Source organism: Seriola lalandi, unplaced genomic scaffold, assembly GCF_002814215.2.
Source record: "Seriola lalandi dorsalis isolate HSWRI2012SDOR001 ecotype SW California unplaced genomic scaffold, Sedor1 jcf7180002054675, whole genome shotgun sequence".
In the NCBI taxonomy this organism is placed as follows: Eukaryota; Metazoa; Chordata; class Actinopteri; order Carangiformes; family Carangidae; genus Seriola; species Seriola lalandi.
In genome coordinates this window covers 204580-223268 of record NW_019525228.1, presented here as the reverse complement: position 1 = coordinate 223268, position 18689 = coordinate 204580, and the positions used below count along the sequence as shown (strand labels likewise).

General features: G+C 44.4%; 2 protein-coding genes across 3 annotated transcripts in view; one reads left to right on the top strand and one right to left on the bottom strand.

The window, feature by feature from the left end:
* Positions 1-11339, top strand: borcs6 (BLOC-1 related complex subunit 6). The gene is made up of 7 exons (XM_023421728.2): positions 1-113; positions 2020-2657; positions 3533-3719; positions 3871-4053; positions 6082-6245; positions 6414-6497; positions 7362-11339. Exons 2-7 carry the CDS (start codon positions 2031-2033, stop codon positions 7485-7487), a joined length of 1371 nt encoding a protein of 456 aa, XP_023277496.1. The 5' UTR covers positions 1-113; positions 2020-2030; the 3' UTR covers positions 7488-11339.
* Positions 11340-12256: 917 nt separating this feature from the next.
* LOC111666378 (hyaluronidase-2) overlaps positions 12257-18689 on the bottom strand; it is a 17625-nt gene continuing 11192 nt past the window's right edge. For both annotated transcript variants that reach the window (XM_087178080.1, XM_023421712.2), the window contains exons 2-7: positions 17326-18030; positions 16836-17084; positions 16302-16448; positions 15130-15216; positions 14667-14861; positions 12257-13334 (exon numbers count right to left, since the gene is read on the bottom strand). In XM_087178080.1, the coding sequence (XP_087034206.1) occupies positions 12930-13334; positions 14667-14861; positions 15130-15216; positions 16302-16448; positions 16836-17084; positions 17326-17973 (1731 nt within the window). In that variant the 5' untranslated portion in view covers positions 17974-18030 and the 3' untranslated portion in view covers positions 12257-12929. The remainder of the gene's footprint in view (positions 13335-14666; positions 14862-15129; positions 15217-16301; positions 16449-16835; positions 17085-17325; positions 18031-18689) is intronic.

Genomic DNA, 18689 nt, shown 5'->3' with positions numbered 1-18689 from the left:
TCTAAAACGCCTTTAGTATTTTAAGGCGGAACTGTTGCGTTGGGCTTTGAGGGGAAGGATTTTCAGGTCGGACCCGGTTGTTGCTTACATTTTTCAGGAAGGAAACTGCTCCGGTGAGTGTTTTCTTCATTACACTGAGCTCTATGATGCTGTAGTTTGTCCTTAACAATAGATGAGCACAAGTCTTACCACAAAATACTTTTTGTCATGTTCTACTGTCAGACAGTAAAAAGCGACCCGCGAAAACATGGTGGTTTAAAGGCCGGTGCAGCTAACGTTAGCCGCGCAGTGCTAACATCATTCAACAACATTTACCGTTGACAGCGAGTTAGCAAGGCGGCTAAAGACGGCAGCACGTCAACTCTCTCCCCGCTGACAGGCCGGGTGTCTGTTATACAGCTGTATTGTTCCTCCTTCACAGCCGTTGTTAGCATAAAGTCTGGAGAATAAAAGCTGGTGTTAACACTAAGTTAGCTTGGAGTAAGCTAGTGCTAAGCTAAACAGCCTATTATTACGTCATTTCGCATCTATCTATCCATCTATTAGTAGCACAGCTGCCCCGCAGCACATGATCCAAGGGCCCCGAAGAAAACAACAGGATTCAAAGGCGTTTAAAGAATATTAATGTCTAGTTGAGTTACAGTCTTCAATTCGATTCAATTAATTACCTTTATTGTCATTGCTCAGTGTACAAGGAAATGAACCGTCTCCTGTGATACATACAGTAACATAACTACAGACAAGTAGACACATTACAGTGTATAAAAAAACATAAAACAAACAGTAAAAAGTATAAAAACAGAATGAATACATGTGCTCAGTTGTATTGCACAGATATTGCACGTGTACAGGACAGGAGACAGGTTAGGGTTATGATTACAATAATAATAATAATAATAATAATAATACGCTCTATTCATTTAGGACCTTTCAAAACACAGTTACAAAGTGCTTTAAAAGACAAGATCAAGGTGAGGAAGAACAATAACAAACGAATGAAAACAGTTAAAAGGTTTTACAACATGGGCGGGGGGGGGATCTAAAAGAATTAAATTAATTGGTGAAACAGGATAACGACTTGTTAAAATAATAGATTTAAAACAATAAGTACTTATTATAGCCTGATTATTCAGCAGTTTAGTTCCTCTGATGGCACTTGGATGAAAACTTGCAGCAGAGTGAAGAGGTGGTGACCTGGGGCAGATGAGTTCATGTTGAAGATGTTTGTGACGGCGGGCGGTGATTTCACGTCGACACACCCAGGCTGAAGGTCCTAGGTCCAGGTCTGGAGGCTGAGAACAAACCAAACCTGCTGCGTGAAAATGTTGTTGTTCATCTGTTTAGATCCCAGACCTCACCACAGAACCCTCCTCAGTCTCTCAAGCACATTTTCATGATCACTTGTTTAACTTCATTCAAGAGACCAACTACAATCTTCTTCTCGCTTTGAAGAGGAACCGGATGTTTTGTAGAACAGCTTACATCATTGTAGCTCTCTCTTCATTATCTATTATTACAGAATTTTTACTTAATTGAGATTATGTACCTCGATTTTGGAAATATGTAGTTTACTTCGGTACATTCCTGTTTTGTTTGATCCCATAAATAGTTTTCTTAAAATGAAAATCCAAACAATTTAATATATTATATATAGATTGCACAACATCAAATTACACATACCATAATTAAGGTTTTTATCCGTTTCACATGCCTTTATAACTGGTACCAACCTGGAGTATTGAATAATGAAGACTGTCAGTTATTTCCTCATTTAAATAGGAAACTTTTTTTAGCTTCAGACTTTATTTCATTTAGGTAAAGTCCTTTGTTTCACACTGATGCACGAGAAAGGAGAAGCGGTTAAAATCAGTTTATATTCTCCAAACCAAGTCTTGGTATCTGGTAACTGGTCTTCTGCTGAGACTTCTCAGATGGCTGAACGCTCTACTTGAGTCATGGATTAAATCTAGATTTAAAAAGCAGAAGCTCGTCCTCCAACGTTTTCTCTCTCTTCATTAGCAGGCGGAGGGATGAGTCTCTCCCCTGTGATTGGCACAGAAGTGCCAGAAACAGCTAACGGGGTTGTGATACCCGTTGCGTCGGAGAACGGCCCTCATGTTTCAGTCTCTGTGAAATGTGGCGGGAGCAGAGCGTCCTGTCCTGGGGAGGGATCAGAGGACGGCTCCTTCAGATACCCAGAGAACCACGTGGATGTGGAAAACAGAGTTTACGACTGCGACGGTCGCCTGGATACAGAGATGGCCATTAACGAGAGAACGTCTAACTTATCACTGCACAACCCCTGGATAACGGACCCCTCCCGCCCCGGCACCACATGCACAGGAATCTCAGAATCAGGATCCATCAACAGAAACATTCCTGAGGCCTCTAACGCTGTCGAGCCTCCTGGTGCAGCTCTGCCGTGGGACCCAGCACACACCAAAGACTCATCTCAGCGAGCAGGCCCTGTCACCGCAGACGGACAGCAGACAGAGGCGGAGACTGTGGACGGAGGCAGTGACAGCCGAGAGGAGGAGGAGGAGGAAGAGGAGGAGGAGGAGGAGGATGGAGAGAAGGAGAAACAGGATGAGGAGGATGCTGAGAAGACTGAAAACAAGTGGAGGAGTCAGTACGGAGGAGGGAGGACGCAGAGGGAGGTGAGTGAACTGAAGGACCATTTTTCTGACATGAAATCTTTAATATTTATATATATACAGTGTATATATATATATATATATATATATATATATATATATTATATATGTGTACCAGGGAGAGTGGAGGGCATAAGAGGGAGTGACAGTCAACACAGATAATGAGCATCATCTGAACCACAGCGGCAGCTCCAAACCTCCAGCTCATGACCCATTTAAAAATCTCTAAAATGTTGATCCCACATCCGACAGTACAGAGGACAAACACTTTGTTCTCAGAGAACCTGTTATTTTAACGATAACGATCAAATATTAAATCAAATCAAATCAAATAAACATGACAATTTCAGTTTTGACATTGGAGAGATCACTTTAATTCTTCCTGTTGCTAACCAGCTCTCCATTTTGACTGAGACAGAAAACAAGTACACGATGTGGTCCGCCCGGCAACAACATAAAAGTTCCTATCATTGGCTGATCATAGGACTTAATAGGAAAACAAAATTATGAAAAGAGTTTGTAAAACATTTTCAATGTTTTCAAAGATCATTATATTTAAAGCATTTAAAACCCTTAAAAATATTTACTTTTAATAATGACATCTCTTCACCAAAACTGTTCTGTTTTGCAAATGGTTTGTCGGCCCACTTGTCATACCCTCGCGGCCCAGCAGTGGGCCTCGACCCACAGGTTGGGAACCGCTGAACTACAGCATGTTGAAAGACTTGGTGTGACAGACAGACAGGAAGCTGTCCATCAGAGAGGAGGCTGGGTAATAAACAGTGATGTGTTTCATGATGTTTTGTCACGCGACGTTTTTAACTTCTTCTTTTCCACTTCCTCTTGTTCTCTCCGTTTTTCACTCACCTCCACTTCAGTCTTCACGACACTACTCGTCCTCAGCCCCCGGTCCCAGCACCTCCTCCTCTTCCTCTTCCCCTCCTCCTCATCTTCCCTCAGATGACGCCCCCTGCCCCCCCCACGTCATGGCCCAGGTCTGGGTTCGCAACGTGCGAGGGATGCAGGACAGCAAGAGCCTGGATGAAATCAGCCAAGCGTGCGGAGGTAGATGTCTGTCCTCTCCTGACGACATGTGAAACTTTATTCAGTAAAACAAGGAAGTTAAAGAAAAGCAGTGGTGGTTGAATTTCATATTTTAAACGAGTCAATGATAATTGGCCGTATTATTGAGCTGATGTTGGGATATTCTCCGCAGGCGGTTCGGGCGCCCGGGGAGGGGGCAGGAGTGGGCAGTCAGAGGGCCGACGGGCCACAATCTCCTCGGCTCTGGAGCTGGAGGGGACGGTCAGCCATGAGGGAGACCTGACTAACTTCATCACCAAAAACCTGGAGCAGAAGATCAAGATGAGCTCCAAGCCGAGTCTGGACTGCAGCGACTGTGAGTAAACGTCACAGGATTTTACTTCTTCTTCTTCTCTTCTGTAATTCAGACCCCAGTTACTACAAGTTTCATTTTTAATAGTTTAAAAACATAAATTTAACCTAAACTTTTACATGGAGACGATTCACAGGAAGTGGGCTTGTAATACAGTCTGTACGGATGTTGAGCTGCTTTCATGACGGCTTCATATTTTTTATATTTGAGGGTCAGAGACTGTGACAGATGAACGGTTTGTATTTTCCTTTGCTGAAGGAGGAACAGCCTCTCAGCAGGTTAACTGGTGGAACTGCAGAGCGTCTGACTCTCGCAGCCCGTTTCTCTGCATCATCACTCATCATTTATGCATCGCTCTGGTCATGTCCCGACCATTAGAAGTAATGGAGAATCAATGCACCATATTAAGCAAATGAATTGTGTGTGTTGGTTTATGATGAAGTGATGGAGGCCGACGTGAATCATCTGCAGCAGTTTGTCCAGTTCGCTGAGCGGAGCAAGATTCATTTCAAATAGTTTTTCATCAGATTTTCCTCATTTTGTTTTCATCCATCTCTAACACTGTTTCACAACTGTGTGTGTGTGTGTGTGTGTGTGTGTGTGTGTGTGTGTGTGTGTGTGTGTGTGTGTGTGCGTGTCTCCATTTTTTTTAAAAATATCTTTATTTTAAACTCAGGCTGCTGCAGTAAGTAATAGAATAGAGGAACACAGGTAGGAATGATATGCTGCTAATATAGTGCAATAAATAATTTCAACACTAGTAGTAATAAGAGCGACAGTGAGGTTCAGTTTAAAATGATCATATTAAAGGACAGAATGAGAAACAGGAGAAAGAGTAGTGTCGTCTCCAGGTTTCTGCTCAGGCGTCTGTCCCCGAGGACGGAGCAGCTGGAACACAACAACAACCTGCTGGACACCTGAGGATTCGTCTGATGTCAGGCTCATACTGTCTGTAGTTTTACTCTCGTTGATTTTAAAGTCAGCTGGTTGTCCTGTGTGGTGCGCCACAGTTTGGGAACGAGGAAAGAGTTTAGAGAAACTTCCCTTCAAACAGGAAAACCACAGGTTTGCTCACAGAAACCATTCGACCCATTTAGAGTCGAATGGTTTGAAAGAATTCAAACACTACGACGGCTCCTGACACTTTTCCATGCAGGTTAAATTAGCTGCAGATGGTGTTTTAAAGAGGCTGCAGAGACTCAACCCCAGAAATTAAAACAGATTTTTTTTTCACACACGTGCAGCTCTGCCATAAATGAAATCCTCTGTGTGGGTTCAGCAGCTGGACCGAGTCCGGCCCGTCCGTTAGCAGCCGTCTGTCTTGTCACATTTTCCAGGAGAGAGACAACGAGCCGCTGCCCTTCATTCAGAGAGGAATCCCTCTGGATTAGAGAGTCAGCTCCAGACACTCAATTTAACCGCAGGACAGTAGTCGGTGTCCTCTGCTGCAGCTCAGTCCCTCTACCAGCTGATTCTCTCACCATGGATGAGCCACACACTTTGTTTAGACTGGACTCATTACTGAGGTCCTGCCGCAGCCTGAAAGAATCTGTTTCAGAGATGGAAACTAGCTCCTGAGCTCGTCCGGCCGCCGCGTTCTGTTCATTCCAACATCTAACGACTCCAGGCGCAAACGATCTGGAGCCATGATTTATTTAAATTAGTCTTTTTATAAGAGCAGCTGTTTCTTCAGATGGGAGCAGTTCCTCCGCTGTGTCTCTCCTTTTGTCTGTTTCCCTCTTTCAACACATTTTCTGTATGTGTGTGTGTGTGTGTGTGTGTGTGTGTGTGTGTGTGTGTGTGTGTGTTAGGCTGACAGTTGTTTGTCTTTGAGTTTCTCTCTGTTTTAATCTTTAGAGATGAAACATCTTGTGTGTTGGTTTTGTTATTCAAACAAAATAAGATCTTGTGACGAGAATGTTTCACTGTTTTCATTCATAGATTTCACGATTAAAACATGAATCAAAAGAATAATCAATGTAAGTATCAGTTGTACATTGTCCGTCTAATTCCCTGCTGATTTCTCACCAGCCGACTGTTCGGGTCCCATCTACCGGAGTCGGGGGTTGTCCCGGAGACCGGCAGACATCCCGCCGATCGATCCCGCCGTCCTCGTGGACCTTCAGAGACACACACAGGAAGTGGCGCAGAGTGTGGAGATGATGATGCGGAGCCTCAACGGAACCATCCAGAACGTGAGCTCCAGTGACCCGGGTCGTGGTTCAGACTGTGTTTAGCTTCATGTTTCTCTGTGTGTTTAGATGATGTAAATGTGTGTATGTCATATGTTGTTACATACACACTGTACATACATATACATTTCTCACACACACGTCTGTTGTTATTGTTTCTGTCTGATCCAGATGACGGCTCTGAGTGTCGGCTACATCCAGACCTACAGAGACTCAGTGGACAGCCTGGGAGAGTCTGTGGACATGAGTATAAAGGTGTGTGTGTGTGTGTGTGTGTGTGTGTGTGTGTGTGTGTGTGTGTGTCACAGTTCTTGTCATGTGGGAAACAAAGAATTCTCCACACTGTCTCATCACTCACTTTATTGACGACACTGTCAATAATCACTTTAACTTGATTCGCTCTCGGTTCTTTATTGACGGTTCTGTCAGTGAGAACTAGTGATGGAGAACGTGCAGAACTCTTTGTTTTGTTTCTGATCCAACACACTCGTCACTAAGACTTTGTTGTAGATCTCAGTGGTTGAAATCTTTTTCTTGATTCTTGATAAAACGACTGTGGTGCCGCATCCCTCCATCCACTTCCTGGTTACGTTAGTGACGTACGAAGGAGAGCGTCATCTTGAGTCCTCGGGCCGAGTTACTGAGCAGAATATGTTGAATATAGTTTATCAACATGTTGAATATATGTTTTGTTGGTGCAGTGAACTACAACATGTTTGATCTCGTTTATTTTTATGTACTATTTTTATTTACTGAATATATGTTTAGTGGTTCTCAGCAGGTTGTGGACGTACACGAGCGTTAATCTCATCGCAGCTAGGCAACGACGTTTAATATCCACCGGGTCTGCGTCTTCTAACGTAACACCGTGCGTCTCCCTCTTCCTGTTTCTCTGAGCGTCTTCGCAGCGAGGAGAGAATAGTTCATGGATCACGGATTCTGACGGAATAAAAAACGCTAAGCAAATGTCAGAGTCGGCACATACCTGAGAGGCCGTTAATATTTGATAAACCTGAGTGACCGCAGCTAAAGTCTATGAGTGAGGAAACCCTGGATCCTTGTCATGTTTTCATAATCTTGTCTGTATTAAAGCAGCAGCTGTTTCTCTGCCTCTCTCAGGGCATGTACACACTGATGGCTCGCTGCGAGGAGCTGGATCGTTCCATGCAGCCCATACACACTCTGGCCGCGCAGATCCGTGACATCAAACGCACCCTGGACGCTCTGGAGGCGATCTGCAAGTAACCCTCAGCATGTCTGGTAGAAAAACACACCCCAGCTGCAGACATCCAACATCAAGCACATAGTGAACGAGGCCGTCTGCAAGTAGCTCCACCCCTCCGCAGGTACCACACACACACCGCAGCGAAGATTAAGTGCACCTCTCCGGGAGTCCTTGAAACATTGCTACTAGGCATGCTGGAGGATTGGCGCTCATAGTCCCTCGCTTGTTCATTGTCTGAAGGCGACCATGTTTGTGTTGTGACCAAACCAACTGCGCTTGATTGGCTCTCGGGTCTGAGCTTTTCCTCCTCCCTTTTCTTTTAAAAGCCACGTCTCTTATCACATGTGTCAGATCAACCTTTTCTGGAGACGCTTGATCGAGTGCCCTGAACACACACACACACACACACACACACACACACACACACACACAGGAGGGATCATGTGTTGTTATCCGTCCAGCCCGCTTGGTTCAGATTGCACTAACCCGCCCTCCCCACACGGGGGCGATGTTTCCCGCTTCGACCAGAACTAACTGCTCAGAAGACAGAGACTTTTGCACGGGAACAGAAAGTCTATTTTTTAATCTTATGCAACGAAGATCAGATTCTTTCACTGTCGGCTGAATGAAGGGAGGAGAAGTGTCACGTCTGTCTGTCTGTCTGTCTGTCTGTCTGTCTGTCTGTCATGTTTATTTATTCAGTTTTCTCAGCTTGTGTGCTTTTTCAAGAACAATGCTTCTCTGTCATTGGGAGCTGATTCTTCCACTGGAGCGTTTAAGCGTAAATTAAAGCTACAGAAGAACATCTGACACAGACGAGGAAAGTGATTTATTTATTTATTTTTATTTATTTTTTAGGTCAAATCGATGCACGGAGCTAGATTTAAGATTAGAGGCAACAAAGTGATTTGAAAGTACAGATACCAGTTCTTTAAAATGAACAGACAGAGAGAATCTGAGTTGACAACTATCTGAAAGGGACAGCTGTGGTTGTGTGAGGTGTTCATGTTCAGTCGGTGTGTTTCCTGCAGTAGATTCAGTTCAGAGCAGCAGGAGGACCGGCAGACGTCCAGTGAAACAATCCAACATCTGTTTAAATGAAGCTTCATGTAGAAGATTTTACATCTTCATCTTCCCGTCAAAACAGAGTGAAGTTTATCTCTTCCTGATTCACTCAGCTGACCTGAGGCTGCGGCGTATTACAGTGCGCTCTGTAGGTGCGCTTGTGCGTAGGAATACAGTAGTTCAGTGGCTGAGAAAATGTAGTGCCAAAGGAAAGTTCTGTTTCACCAGGAAGATGAAGATGAAAATCTTCTACATGAAGCTTCATTTGAACAGATGTTGGTTTGTTTCACTGGGCGTCTGTTAAAAGTGTTTAAACCAGGTGTTTTCTGCTGGCCCCGCCCACAGCAGCTCATCACTCTGCTAGTGCACCTGTCCTCCTGCTGCTCCTCAAAACTGACTCTCCTGCAGGAAACACCGACTGAACATGAACACCTCACACAACCCCACGACTCACAACCACAGCTGTCCCTTTAAGATACTTGTCACTCAGATTCTCTCTGTCCTTTAATTTAAAAAAACTGGCATTGAAAACGTTGAAATCACTCGGCTGCCTCTAATTTTAAATCTGGCATCGATTCTGCCTAAAAAAAAAAATCACATTTTGTGTCAGATGTTCTTCTGCAGCTTCACAGCGGCTTTAAATATTTGAAAAGCTTCAGGTACTTTAGGATTTGACTTTTAGATGTCATCAGAGGTGAAAACACCTGATATGCAAATGACAGATCGATTCAGCCAACCTGCAGATTTTTCATGAAATCTGAAGCCACTGAAAGTCGTTTCATCTCCAGGCTTTTTTCATTTCCAGCTGACAGACTGCTCAGTGTCGTTAATTGGATTGTGTTGCTTCAGTTTCCATTCAGCCAGTTTAAAGGAATAATATATGTATTAGAAGAGCTCAATTTCAAAACGCATTTTTAATCCATTCAGTTCTTCTCGGCACTTTGCTAGTGACTTTAAATTAGCTGCTAATCTTCAGCCGTTTATGGATGAGCTTGAGGTTTTGGCTGCGACTGTAGCTTTGGCTCCTGTGAAATGGTGGATACCTGAATTTGGCACCAAACTGTATTTCCTCTGCATTGACTACGTGTGTATTTGAATGTTGGGAAATCTGTAAATTAAACTCAGATCTCTTGAAGTTTGCTTCTGAAATTACACAACAACAGTGGAGTTGATTTTGTTTACGTCACAATGGAAACGATTGAAGTTAAATGTGGACGGAGTCGAGACGAAGCCTGTGGACGTCAACTAACGTGGACGTTGAGTATTTATTAGTTTGAAAGACACTGAACGACTGGAAGATGATACTGGATGTGATGAAGAGACTGTGCTACCTCTGTCACTGGTGGGTCGCCCTGTACTAGATGTTCATCCGTGGCCTGCTGACGGCAGGCAGCATGTGGTTTGGCTTGAGTAGTGTCAGTGGTGTTGTCATATCTTTCTTCAGACCTGATTTCATCTGCAGAACGTTATCAGAGCAAAGTCACGTGTTTTAATCTTGATGCTTAAATCTGCTATAAAATGCATCTTTTTCAAAGTGTCACCTTTGGTTGGACCTGCAGCAGCAGCAGCAGCAGCGTGACCGGTGTAAAGCAGAGGTTCACAGCCCCCTCCACCTCAGGGTCGCTGGGAAACCTCTACAATCTTTACGTACCACAGCCGAGCCCGTAACAACATGGAGGACGATCGTGTCGTTCTCAGAACTTTTGGATTCTCCACTTTTTGCCATGGATGAATCATCTAGTTCCTGTCACAGCGAGCCGCCTCAATATGAGGAAAAATAGTTTGTAAACATTTTTTATATTTTTTTAAAGATCATTTTGTTTCTAAACCAGACCAGGTTCTCAACCTGTGGCCCGGGGCCCACTGATGGGCCACGGATGTATTGTGTGGGCCGACAAATCATTTACAAAACAGAACAATTTTGGTGAAAAGATGTAAATAAAAAGATATATTTGATTAATTAATGTTTTGTTTTGAAACAAAATAATCTTTACAAAATATATATATATATATTATGTATATAATTTTTTCTGATATTAAGGTCTATCACTGTGATAACTCTTTCATGTTGACGCCGGCCGGACCTCATCACATGCATGCTGCTCTCTGTCTGGTTGAGCACTAAATGATCCTCCAAGACCAAAACTGCAGCGTGAAGAGACGCTCTGAGAACGACATCATCGTCCTCCATGTTGTTACTGGTCGGATGTGCGCCGCCAACATTTTAGAGATTTTCCCAGAGTGTCCCTGGGTTGGAGAAGGTTGTGAACCTCTGGTCTGAACTGTCTCTACACGCAGCTCTGCAGCTTTTAATAATGTGGTTTCACTACAACAGGATCAGATCACGTTACTGGCAGCACATGTAACATCTGCTCTTCGTCTCCTCGTCGCTCTCTTCAACCTTTTTGGAAAAAGTTTGTGAAACTTGTCGTCAGAGAGAGAAGCATCATTAAAACGCTCATACTAAAGTTTATAATCCTCCTGGTTCCCCAGATGATTCTGAAATTGACTCAAACATGTGTGAGGCTGTAAAGATGAAATGATCTTTTGCTAATAAAGGTGCAAACGTCCAGAGAAGGGGACGTTTGTGTCGGTGGACTGTGGAGGAGAGGAGGGATCCTCGACGTGGGAGATGAGAGGAAATTCATTCTCTTGTTCATAATATATATAAACGTACGACTCAATCAGATGCACCTGTGTACATATGATCTCTTTCTGTAACTAAAAATGATTTAGATACCCTTCGTCTTGAGTGTATATTTTAATGAAAAATAACAAATAAATTTACATGAGCTGCAAAAACAAAACGTGTCAGTGTTTTTTACATCAGTCTGAGCTCTGGAGGACGAGGACTGGGAGGAAGACTTAGAAAAATATTTACATATAAACAGATTGTCTATTAAGGACTGACGTGTTTGTCCTTCGAATGAACAGATACTGCATTTATAACAACCACACTCATATTTAAAGGGACTTAATTACATGCTGGTGTGACTAACAGAGCTTCTTCACAGGAGACGGAGAAGCACACATGTTGTCAACGGTAACGACGGGGCTGCGGTCTGCTCTGATCTCTTCAGTTCATTATTTCTATTTAATTATTATTTACTGGCTCAATTTTCTCTCTTTGTATTTTTCTTTCATGTTTTCTTGTTTCTACGTTTCTCTCCTGTTTGTGTTTGTGTCTGTGGTTAGTGACGGACGACTCATCGCTCTTGTGATAAGTAAAGTTTATGTTGAGAGCAGTGCTGATGAATTCTCCTTCACATCTTTGACCTCAGGAAGTTTTCCGTCGAGGAGTCGTGGTCAGGGAAATCATTTAGACTTTTCGACCGCAGCCCAGGAACCTGAAACCGAAGCAGCTAAATGGAATTCAGCCATCCTTCATTTTATTATTTACACCTGTGCTTTTCCTGCTGTGACTTTGTTGAGTGGTGCAGTTTCTGCAGAGCTCAGGCAGAGGGCGCCGGAGAGCTCCAGTGATTCCTGCTGGAGTTCAGCTGAGCGGCTGCAGTTAGTGACATTTGTCTCATGTAAACTCTGTTGTCTGATGTTTTTGTTTACACACATTCTGTTTGAATTTGAATGAAGACATGCGGCTCTCAGACTTTAAACCACAACTCAATGCACAAATTAAATCATTTTATGGGCAACATCTCTGGTAAATTAAAGGTTTGATTCATCCACATTAGAAAAGAGCAGAAATTGCCATGACGTCAGGTGGTGCAGATAGATTTTGGTTTTATTTGTCCAGATTTTGACGGATTGTTTCTGAGATGTTTCTGCTGACGTCCAGATAAAATGAGAGGAATTTTATTTGTAGTGCAAAAACAAAATTAAAAACTGTCCCAGATAATTTGGATAATCTCAGGAAACAGTCCCAGAGATGTTGACAGCAGTTTTTTTCCTGTTTGTTTGTTTGTTTGTTTGTTTGTTTGTGTGGTGAACCCAGCACATCTATTTATTGGACAGAGAAACTCTTCACTACACGAGGCCTTAAAATGAAGAAATAATTTCCACATAACAAACACTGACGAGTAAATGGAGAAACAAAGTGTGCAAAGACAATAAAAGCTTTTGTGTATCTGTGATTGGACGACTGTCGGGCTGATGTCATGTGACAGTCAGCTGATAGCAGCACACTGACAGGTCAGTCTAAGGAGGCGTCGCTCCTTCCTGAAGGAGGTGTAAATACAGCCAGCAGAAACCGTCTCTTGGCACATCCACTGAGGTTTAGACTGAGTTTGTTCTCCTTTGTGTTTTGTGATATTCAGGTGACGTTGAGCTACAGAGCAGCACGCCTGCAGCCAGCAGGGCCTCAGTGTCTTGCTCAAGGGCACTTAAGAAGGGCTGTTACAGCCCAGACCTTCCAGGTGAAGGCCGGCTTGTTTCACAGTTTAAGGTTCCAGGCATCGACTTCCAGCCACCAGCAGCAGCAGGACAGTCAGGTGGGGGGCACTCAGTGGATGTGTGCCTCCGTCTGTGGGCAGCTCCAGGAGACCTGCAGTACCTGGTGAACTGCTTCCTCTTAGCTCAGGCACTGAGGCTCCTTTTGTTGCAGAAGCTACTGTGGAAGCGGTCGTAGTTCCCGCCACATCTCCAGCGTTTTCTTCTGTCGTTCCCCCAACAGATGCTCCGTCTTTGGGGGACTGCTGGTCTGCGACGTCCCCGTCTGCCGTCTTGTACCACTGACACTGGAAGTCTTTCTTCCACGTCTCGGCCGGGTCTGGTTCAGCTGGTTCAGCTGGTTCAGCTGGTTTCGTGTCGGCGTCCGGCTGATCTGTGGCTTTTGCTGCTTCTGCCTGGAAACAGTGATAAAATTAAATGAACATTAACAAACTGTTCACAGAAATCAATATCTGTATGATTAAATAATGCAACTAAAATCCAAAAGGAAATTTGAACATTGTGATTGTGTTCTGCATTTACAGCCACATTCATACTTAATATTCTGTTGTACTTTTTATGAATATTACCGACAGCCCGTCCAGAGATTTGCAGAAAGTGATGAGTGTTCCCAGAGAAACACAGTGTTCCTGTTTTCACTGGTACACGATCAAACTTCAGCAAATCCTCTGTCGTGTCTCAGCTGCTGCTTTTCTTTCTGCTTTCTTACTTTTTAAACACCAAAGATCCTCAGGCAGCTGGACTCCCTGCAGCTTTTTATTTTTTATATATATATAAATAAAGTCACGCCTGGTTGTCTTCATCAGTCGTGACTCAAACTGAGTTGTTCTATTTCCAACTTTCCTACATAAGTTGAGAACTTGTTTGTCTTCACACGTGTCTTTCGCTGCGTGGAAACGTTTTTATGAGTCAACTGTTCATTGGAAGAAAGGGTGAAAGTCAAAGAGGAAATCAGGTCGACTCTTTTTCTCCCCAGTCTCATGTGCTTGTGTTTGTTTCATATACGTTCCTAAAACTACGGTGGCCCTGAAGCTCGACTCAAGAAAACAACCACGTGCAAACAGACAAAACAAGTTCAGAAAACATCTTCATCAGTTTGACATTAACACACGAGCTGCAGATACTCAACACAACAGGAAGTGTTTCCAGGGGACACTGAAAAGTGATGCGCGTACCATGAAGGTGTAGTTCTGACCTGTCCTGTCTCTCTCTCTCACTGTCACTAGGAACAAGTGCGTCCCAGCCTAGTCCGTCACTTTTTACTGTCCCCCTGGGAACACTTCCTGTTGTGTTGTGAGGTTCTGCAGCTCGTGTGTTAATGTCAAACTGATGAAGATGTTTTCTGAATGCTTCTGTGTTTTCTTGCGTTGCAGCGTGTTGAGCTTCAGGGCCACCGTGGAAAACCGCTTTTTTTCAATTTATATTAATGAGTAAATTAAATATTAAAGCGCCACAAACTGCAGCCACCAAACACCTGAATCAACACAAACTGAACATGATGCAGCTGCTTCTGCAGAAACTGAGTGTCAGTTGGACGTGTTTCATCGTCAGACTCTGAAGGCCTCCACATGCGCTGCAGTGCGTCATGGGTAATGACACAGCTGCTGTGATGACGCTGTCAGTGAACGAGCGTGAACAGGCTCTGTCAACATCTGTACACAGCAGCAGTGATAACTGGGCTTTAAAAACCCAGCACTAATAATCTACTTAAATTTACATTTCATCACCTTTTCCGTCACCTTCTCCACCACGTCCACCGGGAGCGGGAGGTGGAGATAGGCGGAGCTTTCCGGGTTCTGACGGACGCATCGGCCCTTTCCCTGGCACAGAGACGCTGAGCAGAGTCGAGTCGCCGTGGTTACGTTGATGGAGTAGGGTCCCAGGACCTTGCGGACAAACTCTGCCAGGTCCTGACACTCTCTCTGGGAAAGGAACAGGAAGCAGGAACAGCGGTGTGTGTGTGTGTGTGTGTGTGTGTGTGTGTGTGTGTGTGTGTGTTGGGGGGGCAGATACAAGAGACTATATGTTTCCTTTATAACATTCAGATGTTTTTTCTTAAAACAGGAAGAAAACAAATGAAGTACGTTGATGGAAAAAGAGAAATACTAAAACTCATCATGTATAAATAACAATAAACATAGAGACATATTTGTGGGTGTGAGCACTTTATACAAATGTACATGTGTGTACCTCCGTCTTAGTCTCACTTCTCTCCCAGATGACGACTCCAGCCGTTCCCATGGCAGCACTTTCTCCGATGGTGCTGACCAGGTCTGTCTGCAGAGAGGAAACACACAACAACAGAGTCACAGCTCTTTTCAACGCTTGTTTGTTACACATCGTCTGTTCTTCAGACTCAGGGGCCGCTCGCACAAAACACCTTAAGTGTTCTCCTTAAGTCTGACACTTAAGGTTGAATTTCTCCTCAGCTGAGGGAGTTACTCAAGGTCGTTGCACAGAATCTCTTACAGGAAAAACATTAACGCGTTTGCAGCAGTGACAGAGATTTTACAGCTGTAAAATTCTACAGTTTCCATGGAGACAGTTTCTGGCATTAGCGCTGGTGATAGCGGTGAACACCTGTCACTATCTCACCTGTGTCGTCTCAGAGTCGGTCAGAAGAAAAGAAGGAAAAGAAGAAACTTCTAGAAGAAAAGCAGAAAAGAAAACTCGTCCTGAAAAGTAAATCTGATCCATAAACGTCCAACAGACGCTCGCTGAACGACACGGCTCACAGCTGATCAATCGACATGAAATATTTCACTAATAATCGACTGTAAAGATCCGCAGCATCAAACCACAGAGTGATCATTAACTGCAGAGGAGCTGAAGACACAGCTGATCTGGGATCAGATCACAAGCTGAAACTGATCAGATCAATAGAGAGAAATCAATAAATCAGTTCCTCTGGTTGAGGCTCCATCAGGTTCCTTGAGTAAAGACTAAGAGAAAACCCTCAACACTTTAAGGAAACGTCGAGGAGAAGACTTAAGGTGTTTTTATTTGAAGGAAACCTTAAGTTGAACTTTAATACTTTCGGTTTGAATTACAGAGATAATAAAGTCTCAGCTGTAATTTGAGGAGGTTCACAGGAATGTAGAAAGACAGTATTCATCACATGACGTCCTCCACCTTTTACTGCGACCAACACTAATATTAAAACATTTACAGCCTTTAATTAATTAACTTTTCTCTTCTCTGAATGAAACTTTGAGATTAAAGATCCAGAAATAATCAGCGTTATAATCAAATATAATCCTGGACTCCTCCTCTCTCCCTCCTCACCTCTCCTTCTGCTTTAAGGTCCTATGTTTGTGCTGCTCCTGGATCAGATACTGGACACAGCAGATGTTTAATCTCACCTGTGACAGGAACGTGTTGGTTGAGGCATAGACGCTCTTGACCAATGGGAACACAGGAAGATCAAACGCCGTCCCAGGCAGAGAGGACACTCGTAGTGCTTCTCTTATTAGACTGGATAAATAAAGCCTGGCTCCAGCCGTCCCCCCCTGCAGAGAGGGACATATTGTTCACATTTAAACCAAGCTTAAACTGAACTAAACTAAATCATGTCCCACAACCTTTTCCTGCATTAGAAGCTCTGGGGTTGTTGGGTCTCAGACGTGTTGGTTTGCACCGACTTTGACAAAGAGAAGTTTTGTAACTTCTTCCCTCAGCGGTAAAGCAGTTTTTATTTGACAGATTATTGGTTTTACGTTGGGAGTCATCTGTCGTCGTCGTCCCCTGAATGAATCTTTGTGTTGTCGTGTTTTAAATGGCGTTAACGTGTCTCTCTTATTCTCTGTTGTGTTATATTTATATAGGTTTAGCCTGGAGGCATCAGTGGGTATGACAGTTAGTACAGGAGAGACAAACTGAAAGTGGCGTTGACCCACCTGCAGCTTCTCCAGGGTGAGGAGGGGGTAGAGGGCGGAGCTTCGTTTCCACAGCCACAGGAGCTCGTCGTTGAGGGTCATCTCCGCAGGGGGGCACTGGCCGGTGTAATTGGCTAACGTGGTTTGGGCGGGGTCGCCGCTGTAGCAGCTGGGGTAAGGGGAGACGCCCCATAATGCTTTGGGCCGTAACCTTTTGACCTCTCGTAGTGTCTCGGTCATTACTGACTGGGCTGCTGCCTCGAAGTCCACCTGTGACGAGATCAATAGTCAATAACCAGAGAACATAAAGAGTTTACATGATACACATGGAGGATAATGTATGTTCTGTGATGGAGGATTTTATCTGTATCTGCTCCACCATCTCCCAGCAACATCTCCACCCATGCTTCCTCAACACACTTGTGTTTCTCCCTTATTCCCTCTTGCCACAGCGCTCGCTGTCTTCCACCATCCGCCATTTTCATCCCGTCTTTACCTGGGCGTTTCTTACCTGTGACCACCTCTCCACCTCCTCTGGGGTCCAGTTAGGGAAGAAAGCCTTCAGCAGGTTCCTCGACGCCTCCAGATACATCGTCTTCTTCTCTCGGTTCCTGGACCACTGGGGGGCCCACTCTGACCACCGCAGCACCCCCAACCCCAGATACCTCGGGGCGGGTAGAGCCGCCTCCAAGTCCTGTTGTGTTTTCTGGAGGTGGTTGTCCAGGCGCGTGTATTGCGGCACCCCCCCGTTGACCGGAGTGTCCTTGTCCACAAAGTAAGGGTAGTTCCCCAGAGTGTCCTCGTAGAAGACGGCCACGCGGCCCTCACGCTCCATCCCCAGAGATCTGACGTCTGGCCGACCGGGGCAGGAGGAGTCGGGGATGCCCCAGAAGATGATAAAAGGCTGTCCGGACAGGAGGGGGGGGCGGGCCGGCTGCGGTGGACCAGCTGCACAGAGGTCAGCAAAGGCAGTGAGCAGGAGGACGAGGAGGGGCAGTACAACCGGAGGCTGGACCGGAGGAATGGTTGATGGAAGAGTTGTGGCTGATGTTTGAGTCCTTAGATTGTAAGGTGTCAGTTTGGATTCTGGTTCTGGTTCGGGTTCTGGTTCTGGTTCTGGATCTGGGTCTGGACGCGACCGTGGCTCGGTCCACGCCATTGGAGCGACCACCTCTCAGGCTCTCACCCCTTCAGGCCCTCACAGCCAATCATGTTCCTGTGAAACACAGTCGGTCATGTGACGCGTTAAACACAGTGATGATGTTTTACATTTACGTCTCTGCTGCAGTCGCAGTGTGAAGTGCTGGGAGAGGAGGACGGTCCTGAGGGACGGGGACAGTTTGTGTCGACAGACAGGTTGTTGTGTTGATTTACTGGTATTGATGATAAAACCCTGATGTTTACATTTACATTCACTCATTTACAGACGCTTTTATCCAAAGAGACTTACAGGTTCATCATGAAGCTTCAGTGCAGGGTGAGACCGTGGTGTTAGCACTAAGTAATATAGCTATTTAATATTAAGATATTTAAAATATGAAATATTGATATGTTAAAATTTCACATACTGTATAATAATATCATGCTGGCAGATGTTCAGCCTGGTGGATCTTTAGTTTATCAGTTCATCTTGTACAGACTCTCTCTCCACCACCTTTCACTCGTGTTTGAGTTTCATTCATTTGCCAAAAACAGACAAAACACACAATAAACAAAGTTATAGATGAATTTGACTGACAGCATTTTTCTATAGATGTTGAAATAATATTGTTGTTGTGACAGCGACATCTCAAACCTCCACAAACCACAAGGGGTGAGGAAGAAACATTTTTTTATTTCTTTGAGTAAACTGCTCCTTCACATCAGTGACGCCCC